The sequence below is a fragment of the Sinocyclocheilus rhinocerous genome, unplaced genomic scaffold (assembly GCF_001515625.1).
Source record: "Sinocyclocheilus rhinocerous isolate Xijiao unplaced genomic scaffold, SAMN03320098_v1.1 scaffold749, whole genome shotgun sequence".
Lineage (NCBI taxonomy): Eukaryota > Metazoa > Chordata > Actinopteri > Cypriniformes > Cyprinidae > Sinocyclocheilus > Sinocyclocheilus rhinocerous.
In genome coordinates, this window is record NW_015653466.1 from 485,845 (window position 1) to 501,427 (window position 15,583).

The 15,583-nt window shown below is 38.3% G+C and overlaps 1 protein-coding gene across 5 annotated transcripts in view; it reads left to right on the plus strand.

Annotated features, from left to right (window-relative positions):
• LOC107715969 (EH domain-binding protein 1-like) overlaps positions 1 to 15,583 on the plus strand; it is a 149,902-nt gene that overhangs the window by 43,010 nt on the left and 91,309 nt on the right. For 4 of the 5 annotated variants that reach the window (XM_016522246.1, XM_016522249.1, XM_016522247.1 and 1 more), the window contains exons 6-9: positions 10,440 to 10,621; positions 12,221 to 12,360; positions 13,674 to 13,766; positions 14,514 to 14,639. In XM_016522246.1, coding sequence (XP_016377732.1) covers positions 10,440 to 10,621; positions 12,221 to 12,360; positions 13,674 to 13,766; positions 14,514 to 14,639 — 541 coding nt within the window. The remainder of the gene's footprint in view (positions 1 to 10,439; positions 10,622 to 12,220; positions 12,361 to 13,673; positions 13,767 to 14,513; positions 14,640 to 15,583) is intronic. The other variant, XM_016522250.1, reaches the window with a different exon arrangement.

Here is a 15,583-nt window from a genome sequence, read left to right on the forward strand (position 1 = left end):
TTTACACTGGTGCATTTATGTTTTAAAATGAAAACGATCCTCGTCATAATGGCGTTCCACTGCATTTCAAGCCGGCTTTCCACTATCTCCGACAAGCGACAGACCTGTCATTCATTCATTAATTTCCAATGGAGAGTAGTGCGGGAGCTGCGTGGAGTTCCGATCATATGCAGATGTCCGTTCATACTACACGACTGAAAGCGCGTGTTATGTGACCATTCATGCAAACTGTAGCATCATGCTACATAAGACAATAAATAAGATTTATATTCCGCTTTTACTCAAAACTCACTTTAAACCACCATCGAGTGTTTGTAATAACTTCCGATTACTGTCTAATGCGTTTGGCCATGTAATGCTGCTGAAATTAAATATGTTATTACCTCTGAGTCAGAGCAGCGATCATGGAAGAGAGAACACAAGCAGACAGCGCTGGAAGCTGCTAATGCTCATCAGTAAATCAGTGGAAAATAAATAGAAATCATGATTCTGTCTGAGCTATGCATTTTAAAACGAACACTAACTAGTGTAAATGTAGCCTAACAGATGTGTAAACTGAAAACTATTTGAGCTTTATTAAAACTATTTGCACTGATTTATTCTGTTGGTTACATTTTGTTCCTTTGTGCAGTGGCTCAGGAGATGAGTCTTTGAGTTTGTATAAACATCATCAAGCTGAAAAATAAAAAAAGCTGAAAAAAGTTTTTTTTTTTTTTGATAATGTAATCTTGTTAAAATTGATTTCATAAAACTGGTATCGAAAAAAGTATCGTTCAGGAACTGGTATCGAAGTCAAGGTATCGGTACCTTGAAAATTTTTGAACGATACCCAGCCCTATATGTGTGTGTGTGTGTTGTCTGCTGCATTTCTGTACTGCTTTGTTATTATTTGGGCTTAGAGGTGTAACATCAGGTGAGCACACACACTTCTCTTCAGTGTTCGTGTTATATCACTGGTCCTTCGTTCTTTGTCCGCCGTTTTTCCTTTCATTTTTTAAGACTGTTGTCCATCCTTTCTCACCTGCCTGCCTTCACATTTATTTTTATCTCCCTCCATTCTACGTCTGTCCCTCCCTCTCTATCTCTTTCTCCGCATCTCTGCCGTATTTATTTTTATTTTTCTTCTTAAGATGGTGCCTGCTGATGGAGACAGATCTTTGTGGCTCTGAAAAATATTCCTCAAAGCCAAATATTTATCCACAAGCTTGACCCAGGTGTTCCCCCTCTCTCTTTCTCCAGATTGCTATCTCAGATTGCACTCACAATACCATCCCCTAAGTTACATATTAACTGAGTAGTTATAGTCGGATATCAGTCAGATTATTAGTATTATTAGATTTAATGATCTGAACTCTGTAAACTTGATCTCCCGATCTCTCTTTGCATACATTCATAAATGTAATCTGCTCTTTTAGGGCTAAAGCACTGGAGTGTTTCGAACATCTGCGTTTGACTCCTGGCCGTGGAATGTTTCGGTTGATGCAGTTGAAAAAAAGTGTGATTTTTAAAGTTTTTGCCGTTAACGGGACACATGCACACACAGTTCTAATCCCTCTGTTTTTGTTAGTTTTTTAGCATTACTTCATCTGTCTGTTTTTGTTTTGTTTTGCTTTGCTGGTTTTGGTTTATGGAAAACGAACGACAAGCATGATATAGCTGTGGAACAATCGCACTGTTGTTCACTTTCAGAAATACCTACCTGAAATACAAACACACAGCGCTCATCCGGTATCTTGTATGGACATCTGAAAATGTAAAAATAGGATTAGTAAAAGAAAAAACAGAAGAAGAAAGAACCTGTAATCATACCAAACACGTTTTTTCACGTTTCCCCCCCCCATTTTGCCAATTTTTTCACCATTGCATAAATTAAATAGCCAAAATGGGCTTTTTACTGTTTTGTCTTGCTTTTCAAAGAAAAAATCATTTACAAAACAACAATTTAAAAATATTTCCTTAACACTGAACATTTTTTTACATTCTAGCAGACATTATACCAATAAAACACAACTTAACTTAAAATTAGTATTATAAAAAAGTTAGTAAAATAATATTTTTTGGCCATTTTTTAGACCCCCTTCTTGAATCAGGCATGTATTTTTAGAAGAAGAAGAAGAAGACTGAGTTCTTGCTTTTTCTCAACTTTTATTTTGGCAGAAACCCGCAGGAAGACCTCAGTGCTTCTTTTTGTTGACAAATGATTCTCATTACGAATTTGGGAAAACGTTTGTTGCACGTATCGCATTGTCACATGCCTTGTAAAAATTCATAAACATTTTACTGAGCAGCTGACGAGTAACACAGTTTCAGCACAGATTTCCCTCGCGCTTTGGACTTTGAACCCTCCCGCCGCGAGCTCGTGCAGCGCTGTTTGAACACGTGCAATTCCTGCGTGTATTAGAAAACATAACATTCTGCAGTTTATTTAATTGTTTAAGGGCATTTCGCGATTTTAATCATCATACAGTAACCAGCAACAACCACCCTTCCTCTTCTCATCGAAGACATGCGATGCAGTACTAAACATTCTCTCGCTGTCGGTCTTTTCTCAGACAGCTTTAATGTTTCCACACTGCCGTCATGTTTGCTGCATTAGCGCGTGCCTCTATTTGATCGCGTCACGTCTTTGTTCGGTACAATTTATTCGGTCTTTTCGCTTATTCACTTATTATAATTTCGGTTGCCGAACATTCGGTGCATCCTAATTAATAGATTTTTTTTTGTCCACATACTATGGATTTTGGTTTTTGTATGAATTCTAATAAATACACTATAAAAAGTTTTGGAATCAGTAATATTTTTTTTTAAAGAAATTAATGCTTTTATTCAACAAAGACATATTAAATTGATCAAAATGGCCACTTTTGCATTTTTATTCCAAAAATGATTTCCGTTTAAAAAAATGCTGTTCTTTTAAACTTTCTGTTGTTCAAGGAATCCTGAAAAAGATGTATCACAGTTTGCACAGAAATGAAAAAAAGTATTCAACAATTGATGATAATAATAAGAAATGTTTCTGGCACCAAGCATATCAGCATATCAGAATGATTTCTGAAGGATCATGTAACACTGAAGACTGGAGGAATGGCTAGTGAAAATTCAGCTTTGCTACCAAATGAATAAATTACTTTTAAGATATATTCAAATATAAAACAGTTATTTAAAATTTTAACAATATTTTGCGATATTATTGTTTTTAGATACATAGATAAAAAAATGTGAAAAAATCTTACTGACCCCAAAGTTTTGAACAGTAGTGTATATGTAAGAAAAGAAAGGAGGGATGATGTCTGGTTAATTTACTGTCTGTTTGAGCATAATTTGATTCAGGCAGGTACTCTGTAAAGTGTCTTCTGTTACTTAAACTCTTTTTAAAACCATAGACTCCGTGTGATGGATTAAACCTATTATGTCAGTCTTAAACGGCTTAAAACTCAACAGCCAACACAGATACGACCCTCAAAGCCTGTGGGACGACACTGCCATAGAACCTGCTTTACGACAGCATGACAGAAGCTCTTACAGCAGCTCGGATCCTGAGATTCCTTCAGACTCTGAGTGCTCGCAGACTGATTATTAAAGACCCTGAATGTTGTGTTGAACAAAACCAAAGTCCCTTTAAGTCAATTCACTCGACAGTTCGTATTGTGATTTTCTCCCATCCATTTTTCATCTCCTAACCTGACAGTGAGACATCCAATAAGAATTTAGCTGGTCATGATGAAGCCGTTACTGTTACTGGCTTTAGTGTTGTGGCAGTTGGCTCTCTGGCACTTACACACACATCTATAATTCACCTTATCGCCTTTAAAATATTTTTATCCAGTGGCTAGTTCATGGACTAAAGTCTGCAAGTGCTGCACATAAAATAACTGATTATGATGGGTTTCTTCTGTCAAACAGGGTGACTTTCCGCTGTCTCAGAAGACACACACACACACTCAGCATTTTTTCCACCCAGCACTGATAACGGTCTCCTTTATACCAGTGATGGACTCACTGAGCATTAATTTAGGTTAGTGCTGTCGATATAATTACAGCTGTGTGTGTGTGGTCATGTGAGGTGGAAACTGATGAGCTGGCACCTTTAAAAATGGCATGTTGGGTGTTCATCCAATAAATCTGTCTCTGGTGTGTGTGTATGTGTGCTTACCTGTCTCTCTGATATACATTGTGTGTGTGCTGGAGTGCTGCAGTGTTGAAGGTGTTTACGGAGCAGTATTTTTTTGGCCCACAGCTGATAACTGAGAGGATGGAAGAGGGATGGACTGAGCAAAAGAAAAAAAATATTATTTATTGACCTTAGTTTTTGGAATGGGCTGTGTGGCTTTATAATGTGTTGTTTTATTTTTATTTTACTTTTTATTTTTGCTTTATTTTATTACTTTATTATATTATTATATTACTTTTTATTAGGGCTGCACGATAAATCGCATGCGATATTTAACGCGCATCTTGTCAGAAAAATAATAATATAAAAAATACTCAATCATTTTATTTATCCTTACTTTATTTTAATTGCTTATTTACTCAATTTGTTCAAATTTTTCTTTACACTTTTGCTTTGCAAATACAAATGTAATATTAACACATAGGGCTAGGTATCGAGTGCAATACTTTTTAGACACCGACCAAATTGCTTCGATACCACAGAGTATCTAAAAATGTCTTGTCGTTCGGTACCAAATTTCGATACCTAAGGGGTTAATCTCGTCAACGTCAGTGAGCCAGTAAGCATGCATGATGTACCTAAACCTGTCTCCAATGACAAACGTCCATTACACTTCTGTGTTCAGTTCTGTACAGAAGAAACCCAGGAACACATTTCTACGGATGAAACATGAAGCTAATAAAAGCCAGGGCCAGTTATGAACACGTAATTGACATATGAATAGCAAATGAGCTTCCTCTGAGTCAGAACAGCGATCGCGGAAGAGAAAATAGGCAGACAGCACTGGAAGCAGCTAATGCTCATCAATAAATCAGTGGAAAATGAATAGAAATTATGATTCTGTCTGAGCTATACATTTTAAGATGAAAGCACAGTAGTGTAAACTTGCCTAAAAGATGTGGAAACTCAAAACTATTTACACTGATTTATTGTGTTGGTTACGTTTTGTTCCTTTGTAGTGGCTCAGGAGATGAGTCTTTGAGTTAAAAACCTCAACAAGCTGAAAAATTAAAACCAAAGGTTTTTTAGGTAATGCGTAACGTAATCTTGTTAAAATGGATTTCATAAAATTGGTATTGAAAAAAGTATCGTTCAGGAACCAGCATCAAATTCAAGGAATCTGTATCAATATTGAAAATTTTTGAACGATACCCAGCCCTAGTCATGACAATAAAGCACAGAGAGAGATAAAAAAATAGGCAGGCAGCTCAAGTCTTTTTTATATAAAAATTTAATACACTCGTTTTGAACCTCTTAAGATGAATTTACCGATCTTTCACAGGCGTGATGTATGTGATGTCTGTGTTTAAGAGTCATTTTGGCAGCGGATGCTTGTGCTTCATTGGAAAGCCTGAAAGAGACTGTAGGTCATAGGGCTTGGTGGGTTGTAGAGAGAGATTTATTTTCTGTTGTCTATTGTTATTGTTTTGTGTGTTCATAGGCACCAGGCGGTGTCCCAGTGTGGGTATGCTGCGGAAACAACATCTCCAGTATTTGAGCACAGCTTTTTGTGATTTCTCTCTCTCTGTCTCTCTCTGAAGGTATTAAGCTGGCATCTTCTCTGCCTCTCTTTTATAATAGGCTGGTATTGTTTTGGGCTCTTTTATTATTTTGGTGGCTGGTATTATTTTTGATTTCCATAAGTCTTGGTCTGTTGGCTTTGCTCGTCTTTTATGTTCAGCTGGAACAATGGCAATCCCCCAGCCACTGGCCCTACCCTCAATAACAATTCCCACAAATAATGACACTACCCCTAATCTGTGTGTGTGTGTGTGTGTGCGCCACTCAATGACAGTTTGGGGAAATCACATTTGAATCACAACAGATGAGTGATGACAGACAGAAATAGGCCCTGGGTGATGCCAACTGAAAATGTGTCATCCGTCCTCTCCCTCCTTTTCTCTCTTTGTCTCTTCCTTTATATATTTATATTCGGCTCCGCGTTCATGCAGAAACCCACAACTGGCATTTATTGATGGAAAAGCCTATTGTGGCCCATTTCTTTGACAAACACTACATTTCTGATCCCCTCAGGGATCATCTCGGGCTGGGAACCGAGAACCGGTTTTGTGAGCCAGTATTTGGGAATGAAACAGTCAAAAGTTAAAATACTAAACAAATTCTAAATTGAGTCAGAATCAGAAGTTCAGCATCACTCTTTCTGCTCATCTTGTTCCTCTGCTCTGTGCGTGTGTGTGTTGGGAAGGAAGCCCCACAGCCCTGACCCGCACCCCCCATACTGGCACCAGCTGTGGATCAATACTGGGACAGCTGGGGCTGCCACCCGCCTAAACACTACACACAAACACACCCTAAAGTGGATGAAGCTCCCGGTCGCACCCCCTTCTTCCTCGCGCTTCCTGGAAATGTCAGTCAAAGGAAGTTTGAGGTTCATTTTAGGTGTGAGAGCCTGCAGGGGTTTTGTGGCGTTCTCCTCTAACAGGGACACACAAATACACTACACACATGCAGATGAGAAATATCGAATATTGTCATCATTTGAAGTGTTATGTCTGCTATCCTCTCAGTGATGGTGTTAGATTGTCATCGTGTTAACAAAACAAACATTTAAGCACAGGTCACAGGCAAACATCTCCATGATTCACTGGAAAAATTGTAGACAACCCAAACATGCCATGGCATCATGGATGTTATCCAGAGCAATGTTTCTAATCACTTATTTACTGTTGAATATCTTGTTTTACAGTTAATGGTGTTTCAGAAAATGGCAAACATGTCAACTGGAGTTGGGCAAAATAATTTTCATTGTTGTAAACCGTTGCATTCTATATTTTATAGGCTTGCCATTTTGAATTTGTATATAGAATTGCAGTGTAGACATTGAACTGCACATATAGTATGCAGCAGTGTTGTTTTAGTATAATTTATATACTGTCAGTAAAGTATTATATTAGTATAGTATTAGTATAGCATTATAGTATTTATTAATATTTTGTATTAGCTTTTTATATTTTTATATTTTCATTATAATGTTTACATTTTTAATAATTTTGCTATTCGATTTGTAAATTTTATTAGTTTTTGTTCATTTTTTAAATATTTCTGTTTAACTTTATTTAAAAATATTTTTTTCATATTCATTTTAGTACTTTTTAAATTTTACTTACTAATTTATTTTAGTTACTGCCAAGACAAAATGTCTTATTTTCTAAGTTTTTAAGTTAAAAATTTGTATCTAGTGTTGAATCTTATTTAGGTTTTATTTCAATTACCAAGAACGATTAATACTAGTTTTAGTTGAAGCTAACAATAACCAATACAGTTACCTAACTTTAGTTAGCTAATACAGTGTGTTTTCTTTAACTTAATATAATCGCACAATGCTAATGTAAACACTTTTTGACACTTTGGTTTGATTGTCTCTGCTTTGGGATTAAATGGTGACAGTGGTTTAATGATATTTTGCAGGATATACACAAAACTTTAATAAAACATACACAAAGTTAACATTTTCCACAATATGTAGTCAAAATCCACGAAAAAAATCTGCTCACTGATATTTAATGTATGTTTTTGTTTTTAAACATTACAGTTTGACATTCTTCTCTCAGTAGAAGAAGTGTCTATATTGGTGTGCGTAGGGTGATATGCTCCTTAAGGGAGCAGCAGGGGGCAGCAGCCAGCCACCCTGGCACCTTCATCTCCCCTCTCCGCCAGGTATTTAGCAATTCTGTGGGTACAATAGCTGCGTATTGATAGTCATATCCCTGTGATAAATTAAAAGTGTCTTATTGTCTCTTTTCATTTTACACATTGTCATATTCCTGGACGGTAATCTGGGGTTCTGATTGACACCAGCAGCCAGGGAAAAGAACACCCTCATTGTTTGCGCTCGTCAAATCTGTTAAACCTAATTCTTCCCCGCATATTTGCATATTCTTAAGTATTTTTTCGGGGGAAGGACTAAATCCTTCTTAAGTGTTTGATGCATTTTGAAATTCATTCATAAAGGACCTACATGCACTATTAGCTCGGTATAATGCCAGTGCATAATCTCAGCGATAAGACACGCTTTGGAGCGCTGGATTCTTCAGGGATGACATGCTGTATTTCCGACCGATTCAACAGGGGCTCAAATGTCAACACAAATGTCAAGTGGCCTCGTTGGCGAGCGGTTTTAAATCTTAGACGCAGGTTTTTGCCCTCCCTTTTATCGTTTTCATTTACTGAAGGAGTCACAGAGGACAGTCTCCCGTCCCAGCTGGAGTGGGGGATTGTGGGTAATTTGTCTGGGTGCGAGATTGGCAGGTGGCACTGTTGTTTAGATCGGGTCAGCGCTCCATCGCTTTACGTCTCTGTCTGTGTTTCAGCCGCCGGCACGTGGTGTGTTCTTGTTCGACACCTCTGATGGTGCCGTTCATTCAGATTAATCACCTTCAGCAAACCGGAAGAAGGAAGACGGGTTAGTGTGCACTGCCCTTGTGAGTCGGCAGGTTTTTATGTGTGTGTATGGAACTGTATCGGGCATTTCTGAGACGAAAATAGTCGCTCTTCAGCTCTCTCAATCTTCCTGAGACTGCTCTGATAAGGGCTCGTCTTTACCTACGGGACCACTGATACATGCAAACACACACTCATGTGCCTGGGAGTGAGATTTCTATCTGGAGATCTATATGTAGTTGCTCCACATATGCACACAGGCAGGTGTATGAATGCAGGCTGTTTGACAGGTTGTACACAAGGCCTTCATTTCTCTCTCTGCTCATTTTGTTTTGGATTGCTCTGCACAACATGCCTGATGGGATAAAAGTGATGAGAGCATAAAGGAAGCTGTCCCTGCACTGTGGCCTGTGTGATGGTGTTGAAACATGTTTCACAGGTTGAGTGTGGTACTTTCATCTGGGAGGAAATTGCTGATACTTAGTCAGCAAGCTGAGAAAATGCTTTAAGAACAAAGACTAAACGTGATGATATTTTTTTGGCTTTGTTAAATAAGAGGAGGCAGGTCAGGAAATGTCTCCAACTGCGTTTCCGGCCTATCTGGCAAATGGTGGGCTAGTGTTTTGTTTTGTTCCGTTTTTATTAGATGTTGTCGCCCTAAAGTCATTTTGGCACATGGCTGGTGTCAAACCCTTTTCCTCTCATTCCTTTTTTTTTTAAACCATTATTATTATTAATTGTAGCACAGTCTGAATCCATAACAGAATTGATGTTTACTGGACTTCACTAACCATAAGCAAATCCAATGAATGGGAGAGCAGAATCAGGGCCAGTTCAGGTTTCCTTTCTAGTCCTTTTAGAATATTCCAGACTTTTACCTACAGGGGGCGCCATTGACCATTATGACCGGGCATGTTTGCTCTGCTGTTGTCAGAGGTGATAAACTAATACTGAGTTTGGTTATTTAAATTATTTAGCCAAATGAACACCTTTTAGTTCCAATATGACCTTTTCTTTGTCTGAAAAGTCGTTTGAAGGTTTACGTGATATATGCCTGTTAATGGCTTCCAAATGTAGCTTTATCTCAGCATAGAGAATTCGGTTTCATTCTGTTTGCTAGATTTTTTAGCATTCTTTTCTTTTAGAGTTCCATACTCCATTAAGACAGTCTACATAAACTTGTATGCACGTGTTCCAGGAGTGCTGTTTTCCCCTGGGGTGTGTGTGTGGGCTTTGTACATGTTAAAACAGGAGATGATTTTACCTGTAAGTGTGAGGATTAGCAACTTTCATTCATTCTTTTTGATTTTAGTTTTTTCTTAGTAAAGCACCACAGGGTTGTTTTGTCAGATGTGACCCTGGACCACAAAACCAGTCATAAGGGTAAATTTTTTGAAATTGAGATTTATACATCATCTGAAAGCTGAATAAATAAGCTTTCCATTGAGGTATAGTTTGTTATGATAGGACTATTTGGCCGAGATACAACTATTTGAAAATCTGGAATCTGAGGGTGCAAAAAAATCTAAATATTGAGAAAATTGCCTTTAAAGTTTCCAAATAAAGTTCTTAGCAATGCATATTACTAATCAAAAATTAAGTTTTAGTTTGTTTTGCTATTCGGCCCGAATCAGTTTTCTAAAGTGTTTTTGAAAAATCACATACCCTGCCTTTAAGACTGGTTTTGTGGTCCAGGGTCACATATGTATTTATTACGATTTGAAACTGTTAAAAACATATTGATGGCAGTTTATCAGATTTTTTTTTTCAATTAAGTGTTGGTAGCAATTGTAATAAATTAGTTTAATTTTTTCAGCTTAAGAAGTGTTTTAACTCTCTCTTTTTGTGTGTGTGTGTGTTATTTTAGGAATCTCCGTCAGGTCGTCGGAAAGCGTTGGCCACCAGCTGCATTAACATGAAGCAGTATGCCAGTGCCATGCCCACACAGACAGACGTCAAGCTCAAGTTCAAGCCGCTGTCCAAAAAAGTGGTTTCCGCAACACTGCAGTTCTCCCTGTCCTGCATCTTTCTGCGAGAGGGCAAAGCCACGTAAGAGCAGCCCACTACACCACCCACACCTCCAAAACCAGCTGACTGCACCCACCCTGAAGGAATGCTGCCACTTCAAATTACGCTCTTATTCCTTTTCTCTCTGTTCATTTCTTTCTTTTTTTGCCTCAGTGACGATACCTGACATTCCCAACATCCCTTTCCCCTCACATCCCTCTCTCCAGCCCTTCCTCTTTGAAAGTGACTGTGTGAGCTGTGCTTCATACATCGCTACACTATTGACAACAGACAGTGGGCCTTTTTGACCATGACATTTTGGTGAAATTTGCTAAACTGAACTTAAATATTTCACACACATTTTTTTGATGCAGATATAATATGATTCTGTGATTTAACACTTTGAGTGATCTTTTATTAGTTTGTCATTAAAATATAGTTCATTGGTCAGAAGTAATTGTGGCAATCAAATTTCTGTTATTATTAATTAATATTTATTTATATTATTATAGAAAATAGAATAGAATATATAAACAGAATTATTTTTTATTTGAATGTTATTATATTATTTTTATGCAAATTGCTTGTTCCCTGGGTGCTGTTGTTCAGAAAATATCAGGAAACACACATTTAAGACTGTACCTCACGTTCCCCTGGCATGCACTAAAATAAATCAAATCCTGTTGGAGAACTTCGCCCCAGCTTTTTGACATGCGCGTCACAACAAACAGAAGTCAGATGGAATGTTTCCAGCCACTGGCCTTGAGAGTGTAAATATCTTTCCTTCACTCGTCTCGCAATATCCACTTTTCCCTCTTTTTTTTCTTTCTGATCTCTGCCTCCCTCTAAATAAAGGAAGCAAGAAGTGTGTGTGAGTGTATGTGATTTCACCCTTGCGCTATATGAGATACGTGTATGTTTGTGTGGCTTTTGTGGTGTGTGTGTGACACAGGTTATGCAACGAAAGTGTAACAGCTCTTAACCCATGGGAATGATCTCAACAGCACACAAATAAACCCCATTACATAAGTTCAAATCAGCTCCATGCCTGCCAAAGAAAGACTGGACTGCATTCATAAAGAAGTGTGAGATAGACAGAGAGAACTCGAAGACAGGGACATTGGGAGGGAGAGAGGGAGTTAATCCAGGAGCGTTATCTTGCCGTGCTTGTGAATGCCCTGGCTGGAATGCATGTCCGTATTGCACTGCCTCTTACGAGCAGGACCATGAAGGCATTTCGTTTACACGTTCATCTTTCGCTCGCTCTCTCTGTCAACCTGGCTTTCTTCTCTTCTTCCGTCCATCTTCTTCTTTTTACACAAAATCACAGTGAATGGAAGGCCAAATTCACTCTTTACCAACAGTGTTGTCAGTGTTTTATTCAAGTTCTAGGGAAGGTGTTATCAAAAAAAAAAGTAAAAAAATTCTCAATTTTACTGTATTTACATCCATTTCAAATCCAATTCGCTTCAAAATGAGTGCAGAAAAATGCAAAAAAAATAAATAAATAAATAAAAGCCTCAAGTTCTGTCTGGGGCTGCTGAGTACTCTATATCTCATCTATGGTGAATTCATCTCATCTATGAATTGATTTCATCAGATTTATATAGTGCTTTTGTCTCTGTTACTTTCTGTGTGTAGTGATGAAGATATGCAGAGTCTGGCCAGTCTGATGAGCATGAAGCAAGCTGATATTGGTAATCTGGATGATTTTGAGGAAGAGAATGAGGAAGATGAGGAGAACCGAGTGAACCAAGAGGAAAAGTCCGCCAAGATCACAGGTGAGACCTGCTGAATTTCATCTGAAGACGCTTTGCAGGTGAATCTGATCATTCTTTCTGTTCAAAGGCAGTGATCTGTTGTTTCTTGATCTGTTCCTTTTTCATTATTATTCTATTCTGTTCTTTTCTTTTGTATGTAATAATCTGTTCTGTTTCTTGATTGGTTCTATTTATTACATTTTTTCCATTATTCATTTGTTTCATTATTTTTCATTAATTCTATTATTTTTTTCTATTCTGTTATTCCTAATGTTTCTTCTTTTTCAATTTTATTCATTACTTTATTTTATTATATTTGTTTTGTTTCTTGTTTTATTGTTTTTGTTCTGTTTCATGATCTATTCTTTTTTTATTGTTTGTTTCATTCTATTTTCTTCTGTTTTTTTTGTTTCTTATTCTGTTGTTTCTGTTCTTTTTGTTGTTCTTTCTATTCTGTTCTGTTCTATTTTATTAATTTTTCTAGAATTTAGTTTCTGATGGCTGCATGGTGCATTTGTATGTAGTGTATAAGCTAAATATTTATGTCTAAATTGTTATAAGAGAACAAGAATAGATATGTGTGGAGTTTTGGTCGCTTATAAATTTCAGCATGTCAGTGTTTGGTGTTCTCTTCAGGATTTCTGTCCAGTCTCAGTTCAGTTTCATTTGAGTGACAGTTACCTTTTTTCCTTTTGTGGTGTAATTTCTTTGTGTATGTGCACATATGTGTGCATTTACTTATGCCTATTGAGGCTTATGGCTGTGCTTGTTTACATTTGTTATGTTTTTGGTCATAGTTTATTAGCTGCTTTTTTTTAGGCTTTCATACACAACGCACTGCTTGATCTCTGTGTATGATAAGGAATGTCCACCCAATACATGTCCTGTGAGTGTATGTTCGTGTTTGCACGTGCATATGTCTATGTGTGCGCGATTGTGTGAGTGCGTGTCTGTGGGACTCTGTGATATAATCCAGCCTCCCATCACCCCCAAAAAGCTGGAGTCTTAACATTAAGCCCATGTGCTTTTATCCCTTTATAAGTGTATGTATGGAGCTCCTATGGAAATGCTTGAGTTGTTTATTCATCGTATGGGTTTAGGAATCTCTTTGGTGCCATAGAGATGACGTCCGATATGTTTTTCACAGTTTGTTAGAGCGAAGACGCAGTTTGGTCTCTTTTCAGAGAGACAAACCTCAACACACACACACACACACACACACACACAGATATTTCCTGAATGTATTACATACCTCTCTTTGCATTATACAGGTTAGCGTGTGTGTGTGTGTGTGTATTTGAGTGTGTATTGATTGTATGTTGTGCTGTTTGCAGAGATTGTGAGGCAGCTGAATGCTCTCAGCTCTATAGATGGAGATCCAGATGACTGCCTAAAGCAACCAAATAAACCTGCCTCCTCTTCTGAAGGTCTTTCCGCTTTCACCTTCTTTCATTCTTTTATTCACACTCTCTCACTGTTCTCACTCTCACTTTTATTCACTATCTGTCTTTTCCCTTCTCTCCTCTTTTTTTCCATCCCTGTGGTTGTGCTGTGTGTTATAGAGCATCCGTTTATTGATATTATTTTTTTATTATTATGCTATATTTTTTCTTATTTAGCGTTCTTCATTTGTGATCTTGTACCCTCGTTCCACCTTCTGCAGTTTGTAGTGAACCCAACTACCCTCTGAAAAACTTTGTTTCCGTATCCATGGAGTTGATGATCCTGAAAGACATGTCCTTAAAAACACCACTGGTCATGTGATAGAGTGCTCGGATGGCCTAATATGGGTCAGGGTGGCGTGGTGGAGCGAACAGAGACGCCACATCTTTCTTATCACCTCAGAGAGCACTTCACTCTGTCACCCTGCACACACACTGTTTTTTTTGGCCCACTGGCTCATGTTGTGAGTAAAAGTTCAGAATGAAACCCTGCATTAGCTCTTCTGGAACATACAGGTCTTTGGACCTGAAGGATCCTGGTGTGGTTCACTTCAAAATGCAGATGTCAACAATTTATTTATTGGTTGTTCATGCCAGAGTTTTGCTTTTATTCAGATTTTCACCCGATAATTCAGCGGTTGTCCTCGCTGATTGTTTTGGACTGATGAGTGATGTTCTCTTTTCTCTTCCTCCTTGTTCTGTTATCATTGTGGATGGATGTTGATGGTTTAGAGCTGATCAGTAAGTTGAACTTCCTGGATCAGGAGGACCAAGAGCAGAGCAACATGAGCTCTAACCTCTTCGATGAACCTAATGACCCGGTTGACCTTAACCCCTTCGGTGACCCGGATGAGGATGGTAAGGAGTGACTCTTGACTCTTTGTATGACCCCTTTGCCCCTTTATCAACAGGGCAGGTTGTACTCATTAACAATCTGAGACACGTGACGATGTATTAAAGGGTTAGTTCACCCAAAAATGAAAATTAGCCCATGAATTACTCACCCTCAAGGCATCCTAGGTGTATATGACTTTCTTCTTTCAGACGAATCCAGTCGGAGTTACATTAAAAATTGTCTTTGATCTTCCAAGCTGTTTAATGGCAGTCAGCGGGTGCTGCAGTTCATCAGTCCAAAAGAAGTGAAATTAAGCGCATCTATCCATAATAAAAAGTGCCTCACACGGCTGTGGGGGGTGAACAAAGGCCTCCTGTAGCGAATCGATGCGCTTTTGTAAGAAAAATAACCATATTTAAAATGTAATAATCAATTTAATCTAGCTTGCACTCACTGTTGTACATGGAAGCAGCTCCGGGAGGATGACGTAAGATGTCGGCGTTGCGCATGCGCGCTTTTGTAAGAAAAATAACCATATTTAAAATGTAATAATCAATTTAATCTAGCTTGCACTCACTGTTGTACATGGAAGCAGCTCCGGGCGGATGACGTAAGACGTCTGTTTTGCGCATGCGCCGCTCAGAAGTGACGAACACGGAAGCGCAGGGGAGAGATCAAAACAAAACAACGGTCACGAATAGGCATTGGACGATAACCGGTTTGAAGGTATACCGCGGTTTGGAAACGTCACGGTTTCAAAACCACAAAAAATTTTCGTTATACCGTTCCTGCGGTATGCACAGTTTTTTTACGTGTCGTCAAAGACGGAAAGTGCAGGACTCCCTCAGTTGTGTGCAGCGAAGAGCGTAGCGAGTCACACGACCCCTCCCCCTCTGGTTGGTGCGAGCAGTCAGTGAGAGTCACCGGTGTGTAGGATGGCCGAAGGAGATGAATCCCTGGAACTTTT